General features: G+C 38.1%; 1 protein-coding gene across 2 annotated transcripts in view; it reads right to left on the bottom strand.

Annotated features, from left to right (window-relative positions):
* The window catches only part of DPP10 (dipeptidyl peptidase like 10), a 1,236,914-nt gene that overhangs the window by 493,961 nt on the left and 725,560 nt on the right, over positions 1-17,393 (bottom strand). For both annotated transcript variants that reach the window (XM_040979106.1, XM_040979105.1), the window contains exon 2: positions 2,467-2,581. In XM_040979106.1, the coding sequence (XP_040835040.1) occupies positions 2,467-2,581 (115 nt within the window). The remainder of the gene's footprint in view (positions 1-2,466; positions 2,582-17,393) is intronic.

Raw genomic sequence — 17,393 nt, 5'->3', positions numbered from 1 at the left:
AAATGTAGTAGGAATGTATTATTGATTAGTAGGTAACCATATGTGCCTTGGTCTTGGAGTCCTGCTGGTCACTCAATGGTTACTACTAAAGAATGAATAATGGCTGGCTTTGAAGAAAAATTATAGTATCTTACAGAATTATTTTATGAGCACCTAGTTAACCATGTAGTAAAAAATAAAAGAATCAAACATCTTTGCATGCCTGCTTAGTCATGAAGTTAAAAATAGAACAACCAAACGTTTGCTTAGAGGCTTGTGATATGTTTGAGTAAATTAAAAGGACAGCTGCTTGAGCTGTTGACCAAGTGACCACGTCCGTGTCTCTTTTCCTCGCTGACTCCACACACTCTTTGCAGTTCTGAACTTGGCTAGAGCTGGCCTCTGGCAGAAAATGTCAAAGTACTTGGGCCCGTATTACACTGTGGGACAACCCAGAAGAAGCTCCTGGTTCCTCACATTGACATGGCCCAGTCCTGCTTCCTGTGGCCACAGCAAGAGGGAATAAGAATATGCAAGGTTTTCTCCCTGTTTAATACTTACTTTCATTTTTTGAAGTTTATAAGTAACACTAAAAATGTCAATGTTTTTTTCTAAAACAGGTTCATGACCACAGGAAAAAAAAATGTATACAACCTCGATCTGTTTTATTTTTTCCTTACCAATGAGGAAAATAACACTAGGTAACTTCTGACAGAGTTTCTCCACTGAAGACTCAACTCTTGGCTGCAAAATACTGGCATTCAGTATTTTGTTTCTCTGGTAATTTGCCTTGAATCTAAACTCAGGCCATAGAGGCAGAATCACCTTATTCTTGTTTTTATTATCATTAATTACATTGTATTATGTGACACCGTTTCATAGGCTCTTGGATTGCCCCAAACCCTCCCCGTGCACTGTTCATTTAGTTGCAGTATTACATTTCAAATTCAGTCAAGATTCTTTCATTGCAAACATATACCAAGCATAGAGTCCAGGGGAGACCATCTCTGATCTGAAGGCAGAGCTGGCAGAAAATCATCCCATTTAACTTAAAGCCACAACATAACCACAAGGACAATTTACAACATTATGGAATTAATTAACATGGCATTGAGTAATAAATACGTTAAAACAATGCAAGTTCTTAACCACAACCTGTGACTATCTCATTGACCCTTCAATTTTTGTTTGTACATAGAACCGGCTGCTATACACCTTAAAGTGGCTATAGGGTACTATTCAGCTGTCTTGTGTCTGTTTTCATTTTAGTATTTAGCAGTTTATTGTGCTGACATATAATTTTGCCGAACTTGGTAGATTTTAGGATAGTCTAAATTGGGTTATAAATCTAACAAGGCCTTTGTCAACAATAATCAAAATTCAGGTCCTAATCAGTATCACTACAGTTACTGTTTCTGTCAGATTCATGCGATCATCTCCTAGTGGCACTGAATTTACAAACATATGGTGGAAAAAACACATCTGCCTACTTACACCAATGACTTTTCTAATCCAGCACGATGATTATATTTTTTATTTCATACTCACTCTTCTACAACAATAATGAGACCCAAAGACATTTGAACATGGGGCATATGAATGTGCTTCACAAACTGTAAACCTAAACAATAATTGTTTCTACAATATAAACTCATTGAGTGAGGTCTGGGTTTTTCTTCTCTCTTGGCCTGTCTTCCATTCTTCATTCCCTACCCCCTCCTCCCTCCTTTCCTTCTTTCCTCTCTCTCTCTCTTTCCTCTTTCCTCAGGAAAGAGGCTTCCTTGATTCCATTCTCAGTTCTTGAATATGATAAGTAAAACCATAAACCCCATTCATTTGACCATTTGTACATTTCAACACCAACATTTTTATCAGGTGGGATATTTCACGAAATTTCACATTGGAATGACTCATAGAAGCCACATTGCCTGTGGATGATTTCATTATCAATATTAAACTCCCATCTGAAAAACACAGTGCAAAGATCATCACCAGAGCAATTTACACAGAAGGAAAACTCTGGGTGTAAAAAACAAAAATTTTAAGGAACCTTTTACTGTCTTTTAAACTGCTACGTTTTTTCCCTCTGAATTCCTCACTTTCTGTTTCCCTACATCTGCATAATTATTTGCATATGGAAATTTTCTGGCTTTGCTGTTCCCTCATCATATTAAAGTTCTAAAGCCCCCATACAGTTATCTAACTGACAAATCTAAGAAGCCTGTCAGTAGTCATGGTGACCAAGGATTTCCTTGGTGTTTCCAATGTTCATATTTCACATTTTAGCTTTTTCCCTAAAATCTGCAGGATATTTTGAACTGTAGAATTGCTGTGTCATTTGCAATATATTTAACACTGTTTTTTTTTTAACAAAGAATTCTGATGCTAACGTGTCCTGAGATCTCACATATTGCTACCTCTTAAGATATCTGAATGTGCAATTATCATCCACAATCCCATAATAAGAGAGGAATGGAGAAAGATTACCTGGGGTTAAGAGGATGACCGACATGGTGATGAGTGAGCACACCACTAAAATCACCAGGAGGGCGATAGCGATCCCCTTCCAGTTCCTCTGTGGAGGGCTGTTACTTCCCAGTTCCTACCAAGATAGAAAAAAAACATCCATAATTATACATGTTCCAAGGGAAATACAATCATAAAGGCATGACTCAGCGCATGGCACAATCGCAGTGTGGAAGCTGATTACGGTCGGTTCCTCTTTGGAGCTCATTTAATTTTTCAAAGCTGTCTATTTTATAAACCATTATCTTTGGGATGGGGGTGATATTATTTCTTCAGGAGAAAAACCCATAGAGCTTTATGATTGCCATCTAAAATGTAGATGGGATTAAAATATCTTGAATAAAAACACCAGGATTGGTGCTAATATACTCCAGGAAAATAATTATGGGAGGAAAATATGCCTGTTTACATATGTTCCTGCACAGCAATGCCTCCAATGAAGATTTGAATACACATATTCCTAAAGAATTTCAGACTACTTTGGTAACTGGATGAGGAAAAAGAACTGAATTGAGAAATTCATTCCAAATGTCTTTTACTCAGAGCAGTGTACATTTCTCAATATACTGGGTAACTTATAAGCAGTTTCCTCAAAATTCATAAAAATCATATATCTACCAATATTTAACAATATTCTTTACTGGACAACAATATACAACATTGGGAAGGAGATAACATTAAGGGGAAAATATACAAATTATGATCTCTCACAATACATTCCTGAAACTATTTTTTGCCTTGTCTGTACTCTATTCAACTGACACAAAAGATATGAGTATAACCAAACGAAACCTTGACCACATGGTATGAAATAAATGCTAGTCTTTTTGTTGTAATAAAGTTTATAAATTGTTTTTCCTTATTTATTTCCTTACTTATTTCCTTCAATCCCATGACCCAATCTCTTTTTCTATTACTACAATAGTCATCAGTCTTCTTCATTCACAAACAACTTCTTTGTGAGAAATAAAAGCAAAAAAAAAATCTATATATGACACATACAAAAAAAAAAAAAACCACAGACACAAAAAACCACAGACACAAAAGCAATAGTTTTTAAAGAAAGGTAAATAGAATTACAAGTGTTCAACTAACTCTAAATGAGTTCCTGTGGTTCATAGACCAAAATATTAAAGGGAATTTTCACTTTGATTTTGACATTTAATTCTGCCATAAATGCATTAGACCTTTAAAGAAGCAAGCCTTAAGAAGATGTAGTAAGAAATGCAAAGAGCGTGTTCTTTGTTGCTTTTCTTGTTGGCCTTGTCAGAACAACTGTGTCATCAAATTCAGTAGAAGTTAAATCAAAACCTTTTTTTTTTTCAAATTAGTCACTGCATGCTCCCATTCCACATGTATCAAGACACAGCTCTTCCAGATGAGTTGTTTCAGAAAAGTAACAACATCAAGATAGGCACAGTTGACCTAGGACCACAACCCTTATTCAGTATATAGCATTCCTGCAGGTTTTTGTTTTAATTGAATTATTTCACAGAACGTGTGTACTGTGTTGAACACTGATTTTCTAGTCTAATACACTACTACCAGGTTCCTCAGAGAAAAGAACAGAACGAGAGAGGCCAGGGCGAAACAACAGAGCCTTCCATAGTTGTGAAACAGTCCAGAATAAAGCAAGATCAAAAGGAGGGCCGGTAATCAACAAGTGGATACCTGAATCATAAACAATTATCTAGAAACTCTATGGGTGCTAAGCAGGCGTCATACTTCACGATATAGGGAGAAAAAATTAGAACATACTTTAAGAAAGCTTAACTTTTAATTCAGTAACAGAATCAAGAGTATAAATAAAATGTGTCAAGTTTCTAAAATGTCTGAATATGAGCTAAATAAGTAATAACATGACTCAACAATATAGACACCTAGGTACAACTCCTGCTTAAGAAGTGCTGACTTAATTCCTGTGACAATTCTCTCCTACTAATATTCCCAAAGCATGCATTTTTTCTTGTCATATTATATTCCAAAATACTTTATTTTCTCTGTACTTCCTAAGCAATATGATTAAAAATATTTGCTCCCACATTAGACCCAAGCTCAAGTTTTCACACCCTTCATGATGTTCTTATGAGAGAAGTTTGCTGTAGGTGCTTTAAATCTCACTATATCATGTCTTTCCTAATTTTGCTTCTTTCTGTCCAGTTCTTGACACTGCCAGTCATTTCACATCCTTCTCAAATCTCTCTTTAGTACCATACAGTTAAAATGACATTTTTCTAGCTCTGTTAATGCCCACAATACACTATATCTAAGTTTTAATCCAATTCTGCTACTTAATAGTTATGTCATTATAAACATACTTAAATTTTTTTGAACCTCATTTGCTACAAAAGATCCAAATACCTGGAATACTATAACTAATTAGTTTTCAATATTGCAAGAAACAAAGATTGTTTCCTTATATTGCTAAAAATATTCATTTTCTACCTTCAATCAAAATTTTCCTTTTTAGAAAAGTGCTGGGCCCAGCGTGATACACTAGCAGATAAAATCCTTGCCTTGCATGTGCCAAGATCCCTTATGGATGCTGGTTTGTATCTCAGCTGTTCCACTTCCCTTTTAGTTCCAGCTTTCTGGCCAGAGAAGTGCAGGATGTCCCAAAGCCTTGGGCCCCTGTGCTAGCGTGGGAGACCCCGAAGAAGCTCCTGCCTCCTGGCTTGAGATCAGCTGAGCTTCGGCAATTGTAGCCACTTGGAGAGTGAATCAGTGGAGAAAATATTTTTCTCTCTGTTCTCCTTCTTTCTGAAGACCTGACTTTGCAATCAATATAATAAATAATTCTTTAAAAAAAGAAGTAATGCATATAGTAGAAAACTTATATAAGAGTGGGAGTAAAAAAAAGCTTATCAACTTTTTAAGTGAAAAAGTATATAAAATTCACATTTGGGTATTTGGAAAGCTCAACAAAACATGACTTTCCACTCAAAGCAAAAGCAGTAATTGACAAAAGTTGCTAACTAAAATAGCCCTATGTAAACAAGGAAAGTTATGAAAATTTTCAAGAAACTTCCAAAAGATAAATTTCTATATTTTTTCTGCATTAAATATATAATTTGCATGCCATTTGAAAAGCTTTATAACATTTTGAAATTTTTATTAACATTATCTTGATACTATGTCTGAAAATAAATTACAAGAATATTTTTATCTTTTCACATAGGGGGTCTTTATTTCAACAGGAGATGCAGCCACAGGGAACGGAGAGCAAGCAGAGCAGAGAAAGATGGTCAGGGGAAGGGAAGAGAAAGCAGAGAGAGAGAGAGGAGTCGTCTCCTGTCATAGTGACAGGAGGGGCTCCAAGGAAAGCAGGGGCACTAACGCGGGAGATTCCTTTTATGGCCAGGAGGTGGGTAACATGAATCCATGAGCAATTGGTGGATAGGACCATCAGGGATAGGGGGGTTGGCAGATGTGGTGATAGGCGGGAGTAGGGGGAGCTGCCGCAAAGGATTGATGGATAGGAACATCAGGCATGGTGCCAAGGGGTTACATGGACTGGTGGGAACAGGGTCACAAAGTTACAACATACTGGTAGAGAACAGGGTCGTGAGGATACAGTGGTTGGCTGACAACAAAACTAAAAACAAATAAAGGCAAATGTACAGTTCAGTGAATTAAATGTAAGACTTACATAGAACAACTGAATATCACAAAATATTTTCTATTAGGATACACAGTAACATTTTCACTATAATAGATTAATTAAGAGTAGCAATTAAAATACTTTTAATTACAGGAAATACTTTTCATATTAAATTTTTAGTTAGTATTTATACTACCTGCTGCTATTTAAAATCACTTATCATTCTAAATTACATTATTTAGCTTGCTTCATGGTAAGCACACGCTTTTGTACATCGTTACAACTTACATTTTTCAAAACTATATTCATTATTGGGTTGTTGTGCTGTCCTGTATAAAGTGGTTGTAAATCAGTGCTGTTGGAAAAATGACCTACAGAATAGCAGTGTGAACATTATCTACAAGCTTGCTAGAAATGCAGGATGCATTTTGTTGTGTTTGTCTTACTTTTTTGGCATTTGATTTGAGTGGGTTTTTTTTTTTGGAGCACCATTAATTTGTTTAATATCAGAACCAGCAATTATATCAGTAGGAATTTGTCACATAAAATTCCCAAATAATTATGACTGTTTGGGACAAACACTTAAATAGATCACCATCAAGTGAGAAACAAAACAAAGATGTCAGCTACTCTGTATACTGTATGATACTGGTTGTTATTTCAATGATCACTGCTTAGAGGTCTTGGGTGAGGTTATGCACATGTAATTGCATGCATCTGAAATCAACAGGCAAGCCACATCAACATTCAATAAGAAGGTAATGCATGACCACCCTGAAAAACATTGGCGGTTAAAGCAGAAACTATCACCAACATCAGAGACCTCTCAGTTGGTCCAAATTACACAAGTTTGGCTAAAATATCAAAATAAAGTAACCATTCTATTACAGGGTGGGAAAACTGCTGTACTCACATCAATTGGAGATAGGTAAAGAAGAGCTTCCAGTGCACATTTTAAACTCACTAGATCAAGATCCTGGAGCATTTGAGCTGGCATTATGCTTCAACAGGCTAACCCTTCACCTATACTCTAATGTCCCATCTGGGCATCAGTTCTTGTCCCAGCTGCTGCACTTCTGATCCCCCTCCCTGCTTGTGATCTGGGAAAGCAGAGGAGGATAGCCCAAGTTTTGGGTTCCCTACACCTGACAGACAGACTCAGGAGAAGCTCCAGGTTCCTGGAGTTGGATTGGCCCAGCTCCAGTCATTGTGCCACTTGGAGAATGAACCAGCAGATGCAGACTCTCTGTCTGCTGCTCCTTCTCTCTATAATTCTGCCTTTCAAATAATAATAATAATAATAATAAATGAGGCTTACTTTAAAAAAATCCTGAAGCATTTCCTGAGAGTATATAACAGGGCTGGAGCACTGTAATTAAAGTTTGTAAGATAAAGCACCATCAATGCGAAAGCTAAGAAGAGGTGGAAGTGATTTAGTCAAGACAAAGAATTGGTGGATAGAGGTCACGGCAACAGTGTGTCTAGATGTGCAAGGCATTTTGTTTGATTCACAATCATATTTGCATACTATGAAGATATTTTCATATTGTACTCAAAGCTGTGGCAGAAAAAATTCCTAGGAAGTTCACCAACACAATTCTCACCAAAATGGGACATTTTGTTACAGATATAGTGGGAAATAACTGTGTATCCACCCTACATTTCTGATATAGCCATTTTTGAGCTATTTTCTGATAAAAAAAAATCTTTTATGTGCACCCACTCTTCTTAAGCTACTAATACGCACACACATAAACACCAAGAAGAGTCTGTTACTATGGCTAAATTCCCAGGATTCTTAGCCATTTAGGTGGGTGACAAGACTAGGACTAGCACTTAACACACTTATCTTGAACTTGATGCTGACTTTGTTTATAAATAAAGTTCGTCTTTAATACCTTTCTTTTGAAGGACTTATTTATTTTACACTTGAAAAGCAGATTTACAGAGAAGAGAGACAGTAAGAAAGAGACAGAGAGATTGGGATATTTTTTCCACTGGTTCACTCCTCGAATTGCACCAGTGGCTGGAGCAGAGCAGATTCAAAGCCAGCAGCCAGGAGCTTCTTAGGAGTCTCCAACTTGGCTGCAGAGGTCCAAGGACCCAAGCCATCTTTCACTGCCTTCCCAAGCCAGAAGAAGGGAGCTGGATGGAAAGTAGAGCTGCTGGAACACACATCTGAGGTGCCAGTGCTACAGGTGGAAGATGAGCTTCTTATGCTACTGTGTCAGCCACAGTTTGTATCACTCAATCCAAAATTTCCATAAATTCTTGAGTATATATACTCACGCTGTTGAGCTTTAGGCACACAAACCTTAACAGTCACTGTAATATGCATGAACCTTAAGCACATTTTGAGCTCAACTTCCAATACTAGGTTCCCGATACTATACAGTGGAGATTAAGGAGGATCAGCAGGAATGGTTCAAATAGTTGGCAGGCTGTTACACACTCTGAGATCATCAAGTTGAGTTCCAGCTTCTTGGCTTCAATTTAGCCTAACCTTGATTGTTGCTGGTACCTGGAGAGTGAACTACTGAGTGTTGTGGGACAGTGGAATTAGCTGCCACATTCAATACTACCGTCCCATACTGAAGCATTAGACTTGCCCAGGTGCTCGGATTCCAGTCCTACCCCATGAATATGCATATGCCTTGGAGAGTTATGGAGGATGGAGTTCCAGGGGTCTGCTTTGGTTGGCTCCCACCAACAGCTGGAATAGCTAATTGGAGTTTAATTAGCAGATGGAAAGTGCCTTTCTCTGCTCTGTCTCTCTGTCACTGACTTTTAGATAAATAATTCTTTACAAACAATAACAAAATTCATAATCACAAAAAAATATATTATTTGATTTTGGAAAGTTAAGTTTAGAGAAATGTATACCCCTTCTTGAAAACATACAGAAGATAATCAAATCCCTTAAGAAAATTCCAATATGAAAAAGATGTTCATTCATCTTAGTCAAAACATCATAAGGAATTACAGCAGAAAAACTTAACAGAAATCTGTTTTTCTAAACAAAGTCATTTTAAAGTGCACATGGAAAATATATATGAAAACAGAAAGAGTTCATAAATATTATCGGTATAATTATCAACATGAAAAATATGTTAATAAAACATTTGGTACTTGTGAAGGTCAAACATTAGAAGCAAAACTATTTCAAAGACATGCTCTATGCATAGAAACACATGTGGACAGAATTGTTTATATTTTGATCTCCACTGCCTCCCTATACTTTCCTTCAATCAAGGATAAAGGGGTTGTAAACAACATTTCAAAGAAATACACCATGGTCTCCATGGTGCTGAATCAGAGACCCAGTGCATTCATTATCTCAGAACACTTCTTTGCAACATTAGCACCCCTTCTTGGACCTCCCAGGGGAGCCTGATTCTTGGCTGTTAGGATTCTGCACTATTGTTCTCTTGTCTCTCAGACTCCATTGTTTAAAAATTCCTGTTTCAATAAACATTAGATTTCTCCATGGCTTGACCCTGGCCCACCTCATTTCTTCTTGTGAACCGCATATCAATACTTCTTCTTTTACTTAAATTTTCTATCAGCTTTGTGTAGTCACTTCAATAAGAAAGCATATGGGAAAAGATATTCTTAAAAACTGATTGCTAAGTAGACAGAAAATTAATAGCATCACAACATGCTTCAGAAGTACTATTTTCTGCTGCTTGTTATAAAATAGCCAAATAGCCTCCTTATTATCAACAGCATTTTCCTATTTATGGTGTCCGCTGCGTTTCTAAATTGTGTTTCATGCCATTCACCCTTCCCTACGTTTTCTGGCCTCTGTGCCAAGAAGGCTCTGTACTAAGTACAGCATGGTCTCAGGCTTTACATTTTTCAAAAAGGTTTCTGAGTAGGGTGCTCTATTCACCTATGTAGACCGTTCCTCATCTCTGTGCAGTCTTAGAGACCAGCAGGGCCAGCATCATCTGAAATCTTGTTGGAAATAAAAAAAATTTTCATCACTATCGTTGCATTTTTGAGTCTCCAGAGCCAGGACAACTGCAACAGTCTCTGACAAACTCTCCAGGTGATTCTAAGGCAAGCCACAATTGGAGGATTATGTTCCAAGGTCAGTGATAAGCAAAAGGCTGGCCAGCGTCACATCTGAGTTTGCACAAATACTGATTTTTTTTCATTTCTTCTATGAAGAAATTAATTTCAACCATAGGAATTTCGTTCGAGAGTGACAGTTCTGGGACTAAGCTGATCTGTCTCAGACTCAGCGGAATTTAGACAGCACATACTGTGCTGACCAACCATACGGACTGAAGCACAGAAACTTTATGAAATTTCTAAGAAATAATAAAGTGAAACTGTTTTAAATGAAGTAGTCCAGGGCCTGATGAAATAGCCTAGTAACTAAAGCCTTGCCTTGCAATGGTTTGGATTCCATATAGGTACCGGTTTGTGTCCTGGCTGCTTCACTTCCATGCCAGCTTCCTGCTTGTGGCCTGGGAAAGCAGTAGAGGACAACCGAAAGCCTTGTCACCCTGAAGCCACATGGGATACCAAGAGGGAGCCTCTGCTCCTGTCTTCAGGTTGACTCAGCTTTAGCCATTGCATTCATTAGGGGAATGAACCAGAGGATGGAAGATCTGTTTTGCCTTCTCCCTTTAGATCTTCCTTTCTGATAAAAATAAAATAAATTTTTAGAAAAAGAATTAGTCTATAGCAATTTAAGATTTATTACTATGCCTCCCAAATTTCAAGAAACTAAGTGACTACATGAGCGGTCTTGATGATCAACTGCCACTGAGTTCAGAATAGTAGCTGCTTCGAGAAAAGGGTGTTTTAAGACTTCTGTAAGCTCTGATTATAGGGTTTTGAGCATGATTACAGTCAGCTAGGAAGGTAAATAAACATTGTTATATTGAGAATTAAAGAAGGGAGGGAAGAAGAGGAAATAGGAAAAAGGAAAGGGTGCCAATAACCTTACTGCCCCGAGATGAATGAAAGCATCTATTTCTGAAGGTCAATAATTCATGAGACGTTGGAAAGACAAAGGAAAAACAAAAGAATGTGTTTTTAAAATACTCATTGTGGTGCAAGAAGTGTGAAAGCAAACCAGAAAGGGTAGCTAGCTGATGGTGCAAAGCATTCGGTATGCTGAAGATCATTTCTGTTCTGACCCTTTACCCACTCTAGGAGATACAGACCAGAAGGAACTGGGATCTGAAAGGGCGAGGGTCACGGGCACAGGGCACTCCCAATTTCCTGCTCTTTCCTCAGCTCTAACAAGGTACATTTCACGTGTTTCCTTCTCTAATGTTAGTTAAATGCTGTATCAGTAATTGCCCAGGAGTCAAGTACGATCTCAAACAAAGGTTAAGCAAAATTCAACTACTTGAAAAGAACAAGTGCAGCAGCTTCAAGATAAATCCAAGGCCTGCATTATTAATTTGCCCTTCATAACTCAGCTGACCTTAAGGGCTGCTGAGCAACTGGGGAGATGTTTGGCAATTCACTCCAACTTCCTCTTTTAACTCACTGTGCTCTTGCAGCATCGCCACCGTCTCCCGAGCCAAAAACTTTCCTGCCAAGACAGCCAAGAGGTGAATAGGGAACTCTGGCTTCCAGAGCAAGGATGTTGTTTCTCAATTGGGCTCTCCAAAGGAGAAATCACTGACTAGCAGGCATTCTCCGGGTTGCATAGGAAAATCTTTGTCTTTCTCGGGAACCCAAATCAATATTGAAATAGGGACGCGTTGGATATAGCTCAGGCATTACTTTCCCCACACGTTTATTGAATGTCTGTGACATTAAGTATGAAAAAGTCAAATGCAATTTTGCAGATTTAAGAAGCTTTAAAATGATTCTACCCTGTCTTTGAAGTAGGTGCAAAAGAGACAGTCGCTTTTTATTGTTAGGTGAAAGACAATATTGTGTAGGAGAAAATGTTTAAATGCCTTCTTCTCATTTGAAATTTAATAACAAAAATGCAAGTATAACTAAGATATCAACTTTACAACGTTCCTCCAAAGGAGGGGGAACAAAGCAAAAATCAATAAAATGAGGCAGAATAGAAGCTGTGAGTGATTTTAAATTGCTTGTCCATTAAAAATGTTAATAGGTTGGTTAAAACAAATGTTTTTATCTTTACTAATCGATATCCCAATGTTTTGTTCAATGTAAATTAAAAATAGTATGTGCTTTAACTTGTTTGTTACTTCCTGATGGTTAGTAACCAATTCTAACACATACATATGACACATTCACAATATGAAATTTAAAAATGAGTGCATAAAAGTTTGGACATTTTATCTGTATCTACTATTCCTATATATTCTTTGAGGTACTCCATGGGCCAGTAATAGCCCAAGGTAAGCTGAAATTAAGCTTGATAAGTATGCATCGTACACGGCCTGTGCTTAAAGAAGGAATTCTCTGGCTGAAATTTTTGTATGAAGAAATAAGGCAATTACTGGATTCAAAGCCAGCCAGTGTTTCAATTCATTCACTGAAGAGAGCCCTCTTTTTCCTTGGTCTTTGTGAATTGACTAGCCTGGCTCCGAAGCAGCTCCCAAATGTTCTCTCTGTGTCATTAGTCACGACTAGCCCAGCCCACATACACTTTTTTTTTTAAAGAAGCTTGTTTCAAAGCTTCATTTTGCTTGAATGATTATATTACAGGTAGTTTCGTTCTAAATGAGTGTTTTGTTCCGCATTTTTAAAACTACTTTCCTTCTCTGAGAGAACAAGAATATGTGTGCCCTGTTGTAGCGTGGCTGGCGGGGGAGGATGGGGGGAAGGATGACAGCCCCTTTGCCAGGAAGAGAGAACCAAGGTCATTTCCCCTTCTCCAGTGGAATCGTCACCACTTTAGCCACGAGGGAATCATCAATTCATTTTGCCATCGTCCTTATTAGTACACTAAAAACATCCTGAGATTTTGCACATGTGTAACAGATGTTTCAAATTTCACGTATGCTTCTCTCTCATGTACACACAAGTGGTAGGATGCATGTGACAGTCCCAACTGATAACTTACTGAGGTTGAACCAGTATGGGTTCATCTGGCATGTTTATCAGATGGGATGCTTGAGAATACATTTAAGAAATTTTTTGAAGGGCCCAGCGCGGTGGCACAAGTGGTTAATGGTCCTCGCCTTGCATGCCCGGGGTCCCATATGGGCGCCAGTTCTATCCCGGCAGCCCCGCTTCCCTTCCAGCTCCCTGCCTGTGACCCAGGAAAGCAGTCGAGGACGGCCCAAAGCTTTGGGAACCTGCACCTGCGTGGGAGACCCGGAAGAGGCTCCTGGCTTCGGATCGGCATAGCATCAGCCGTTGCGCTCACTTAAGGAGTGCATCATTGGACAGAAGATCTTCCTCTCTGTCTCTCCCCTCTGTATATCCGCCTTTCCAATAAAAAAAAATAATAAAAATAAATCTTTAAAAAATTATTTAAAAAAAAGAAATTTTTTGAAAAAGGAAGTGCTTATATAGTATTTTGGAAGTTGCCTCCCTACAAGAAGAGAGGTAAGGAGAAAGAGGGAGAGAAAGAATTAAACAGTTTATATTAACAATGAGGAAAGACAAAACAATAATTAACAACCCTTCTAGATGTAGGATTACAGAAGCAAATCCAAAAATAAATAAAATCCATCCAGTAGTACTTGGACTCTATGCAAGTGAAACTAGGTTTTTTCTTTTCATATGTTTGTTTGTTTTGGTTCACTGAACATATCTTGTGATCAAAGCCAAAGGTGTAATAGTCGTGCATTTATATTTGAAAGACAAATGATGAATCTTTGAATTCAAAAGCCGGGTCTGGCATTGTTTCACAATGGGTGATGCCGCTGTCCGTAATGCCGGCATCCCTATGGGCACCAGTTCAGGTTCCAGCAGCGCCAGTTCCCATCCAGCCCCATGGCATCCTGGCGAGGAATGCAGCCCAACATGGGAGACAGAGAAAGCATCCCTAGCTGTTGACTTCAGCCTGGCCCTGCTCCCTCCTGTGGCCACTCCCAGGAGTGAATCTAAAGGCTGAAACTTTGTTTCTTCTCTCTTCTAAATAAATGTTTATAAAAACAAATTCATATTGCCATTTATATTCACCACTCATCCCACTATTTAGGCACACGTTTGGAATGATCTAGGGTGACTGCAAGGCTAGTTGTGGTTCCCTCCAGGGTCTCCTCTTGGCAGGTTGGTTCATCTTTTGAGGACACTTTGGAACAGCATTTGATTGTCACTTGACCATTTTTTTTTTCATCACCAGATGTTGGAGAAACAGAGAGAATGACTGGCTTCAAACAATCACGAACAGTGAGCTTGAGTGGATTTGTCAAGAAAGATATTCGTTTATGATTACTTCTCATTGTTATTTTGTAATGATAATGTAAGACCTTGGACATCAACAATAAGATGCTTCTCTATAAACCTAGCTTGCTCCTTCATCAAAAAGAAACTCACAGAAATCCATATTGGTTCTGATCCCAGCAATTATCATATTCCTTTTGCTCTAAGTAAAAACCCGAGGCTGGGTGCTTCATATGGAAATAAGCATAAAGTAGCCGGCAGCTCTGGCAGCCCAATGTGGATGTGTTGACAACTACTCATCCTTTAAAACAGTGGCAGATCTACTCAAGGTGCAAAAATGCAAGTGGGAGCAAGCAGGGGTGGAAGAGCATTTCTGAGAGGCAGATCAATGTGAGGTAGCAAGCTCTCTTCAAAGCAACTCTCCTGGGAACCACCCAATCCAACAAGAGTGGGAATTTAACTCCAACAACAAAGACTTTAGCCTCCCTTAAAGGCCCCAACATTTCAGCATTAAACAATGACAGCCAAGCCTCATCATGAGCTTCAGTGGGAGTAGCCCATAGTGGCGAAAGTCTAAACTTTTATAGGATCACACGGCAATCAAAGCTCTAACAGTCACTATTTATTTCTTTCTCCACTAATATTGTTCTACCTTTGCTTCAACTACAAATATCCATTTTGCCTTTCCTCCAACTGACAGGATGCATTGCTATGTAACTGTTGCTAAAGTCATTCGTTCCCTGTCAAAAGACTGTCTGCAGCATATGCTGGTGCAATAACAAATATGAATAAGCACAAGTACTAGCTCCTCAGCTATGAGTCACAAAAATGTTATTAATCCAATTTATGAAGACACCACTGAATTTGCTGTAAACATATTCATCAATCTAGAAAAGCAATGCCATGATCAGAAGACAAGTGCCAAGTTACTCTGATGCCCAAGATGCACAAATTCCCAGTGTAGAAATTAATACTTTAGGACATGTTAAGTTCATATTATTAAAAACCAGAATCTTACAATTACTTTCTATACTGTGAGTCATAATCACTATATAACTTAGCTCATTTTGTTTCCCCAAAATATCTGCACAAAGGGACAGAAAGACTTGAAAATACAGATACACTTCCTGAAGGCTGCAAGTCCATTTTTCTTTTGTTTATCAATTTTTACTTTGGCACTGTGGTTTATTTGCTAGTCTCTGTGCCCTTGGCTAATGTGAATCTATACTCGAGAGATGGATCCACTTAATGTGTTTATAAGCATCAAAGTATCTGTGGCCCAAACTCGAGTGCCAAGACTTGTACATGGGTACATCCATCAAAGTGAATGGGATGCTATGAGAAATGCAGGCGACTAGCCAGTTGACTTTGCTGAGTGATAGCCTGACCTTGGCATCCCCTGCCTTTCAAACTTTCATAGCAGAAAAATCCCAGGGATTCAGCCACCATGTTCAAAAGCCAGCTTTATAACAGTAAAACTCGTACAATATTCAATAACATCCAGACGTTTATTAAAATCTGGTATTTCAATTTGATAACCACAGCATGAAAATTATAGGCCACTATTTTTGGTAAAACAATGTCATAAACACACAGTAACAATAATAGTGACATACAGCCATGTGCCTGATTTAATTTTGTGTTTGTTAGACATGGCCCTGGAATCGATGGACTGTTTTATATACATCTGTATCTATATATCAGAATATCTAAAATATTATGAAAATGTGAGTATTGAAAAACAATGCATAATTTTAAAAATTTTTGTACCCCCAAAAGCTAGTCTTTTTTAAATACTTATTTATTTTTATTATAAAGTCAGATATACAGAGAAGAGGAGAGACAGAAGATGATCTTCCATTCAATTCAGTCCCCAAATGACTGCAACGGCAATAGTCCAACCAATCCGAAGCCAGGAGCCAGGAACTTCTTTCAGGTTTCCTACACAGGTGCAGGGTTCTAAAGCTTTAGGTCATCCTTGGCTGCTTTCCCAGGCCATAAGCAGGGAGCTAGATGGGAAGCAGGACTGCTGGGATTCAAACTGGTGCCTGTATGGGATCCTGGCATGTGCAAGGAGAGGAATTTAGCTGCTAGGCCACCATGCTGGGCCCTAAACTTGTCTTTTAATTTCATTTCTCATGAAGTTCCCCAAATACATACATATGTGTGTGTTGTCATGTTTATTATGTAACTAGGCTATAAGGCATCTATACTTCAGTGTTATTTTGTGTGTGTGTATGTGTTGTGTCTTCCATATAGCTTAGGTATGCATAACTGTATGCATGCATAAGACACACATACATGCATAACACAGAACCCAGATGTGTGCCACGCTATCTAGCTTTCTAGAAGCATACTCTGTGAGATGTGCCCCACAGTAAAACCACTAAGCAAGCCATTTTCAAACAAGACACCAGTCAGTAAACAATGTAGGACTGAATCATGTTTCTGATCCACCTAGGCTGTGCTCCTATTTGAACACACCACTGTGCCAAAAACTGAAGCAGAGCAAGCATAGGAAAACGATCTGAGAAAGACAAACGCATTCATACAGAATTCATGGCATTCGAGTACTTGATGTATACAAGTGCTCCGTCTTATAAATAAGTCAAAATACAGTGTTCTACAGCAAGCAAAATTCAGTATGAAGGAGTGAGTGAAAAACTACATGGCATATCTTAAAGAAAAGTGTTTGATGCCAAGGTATTCCAAAGTAGTTTTTTTGTTTTAACTAAGTTTCTGGAATTCTTTCTAGTGCAAGCAAATAGTTGGAATGTTGAAATAATGTTGTTTTTAAGTTTAAAGAGATTTTATGGTACATTACAAAAATTATCAAGATACATTAAAGCAGGTTATATATATTTTAACATTTTCTACGTAAATGAGGGCCACCATGGAGAACTGATATTTTCAGAGTTGAAATTTAAATTTGAAACTGCACTAAAGAAAATGAGACAATTTATTGGACATAATTAAGGACTGAATACAGATACAGTATTATTTA

The sequence above is a fragment of the Ochotona curzoniae genome, unplaced genomic scaffold (assembly GCF_017591425.1).
Source record: "Ochotona curzoniae isolate NIBS_2020 unplaced genomic scaffold, NIBS_Ocur_1.0 contig_3037, whole genome shotgun sequence".
NCBI lineage: Eukaryota > Metazoa > Chordata > Mammalia > Lagomorpha > Ochotonidae > Ochotona > Ochotona curzoniae.
The sequence above is the reverse complement of the archived record's forward strand: the minus strand, read 5'-3'. Positions and strand labels throughout refer to the sequence as shown.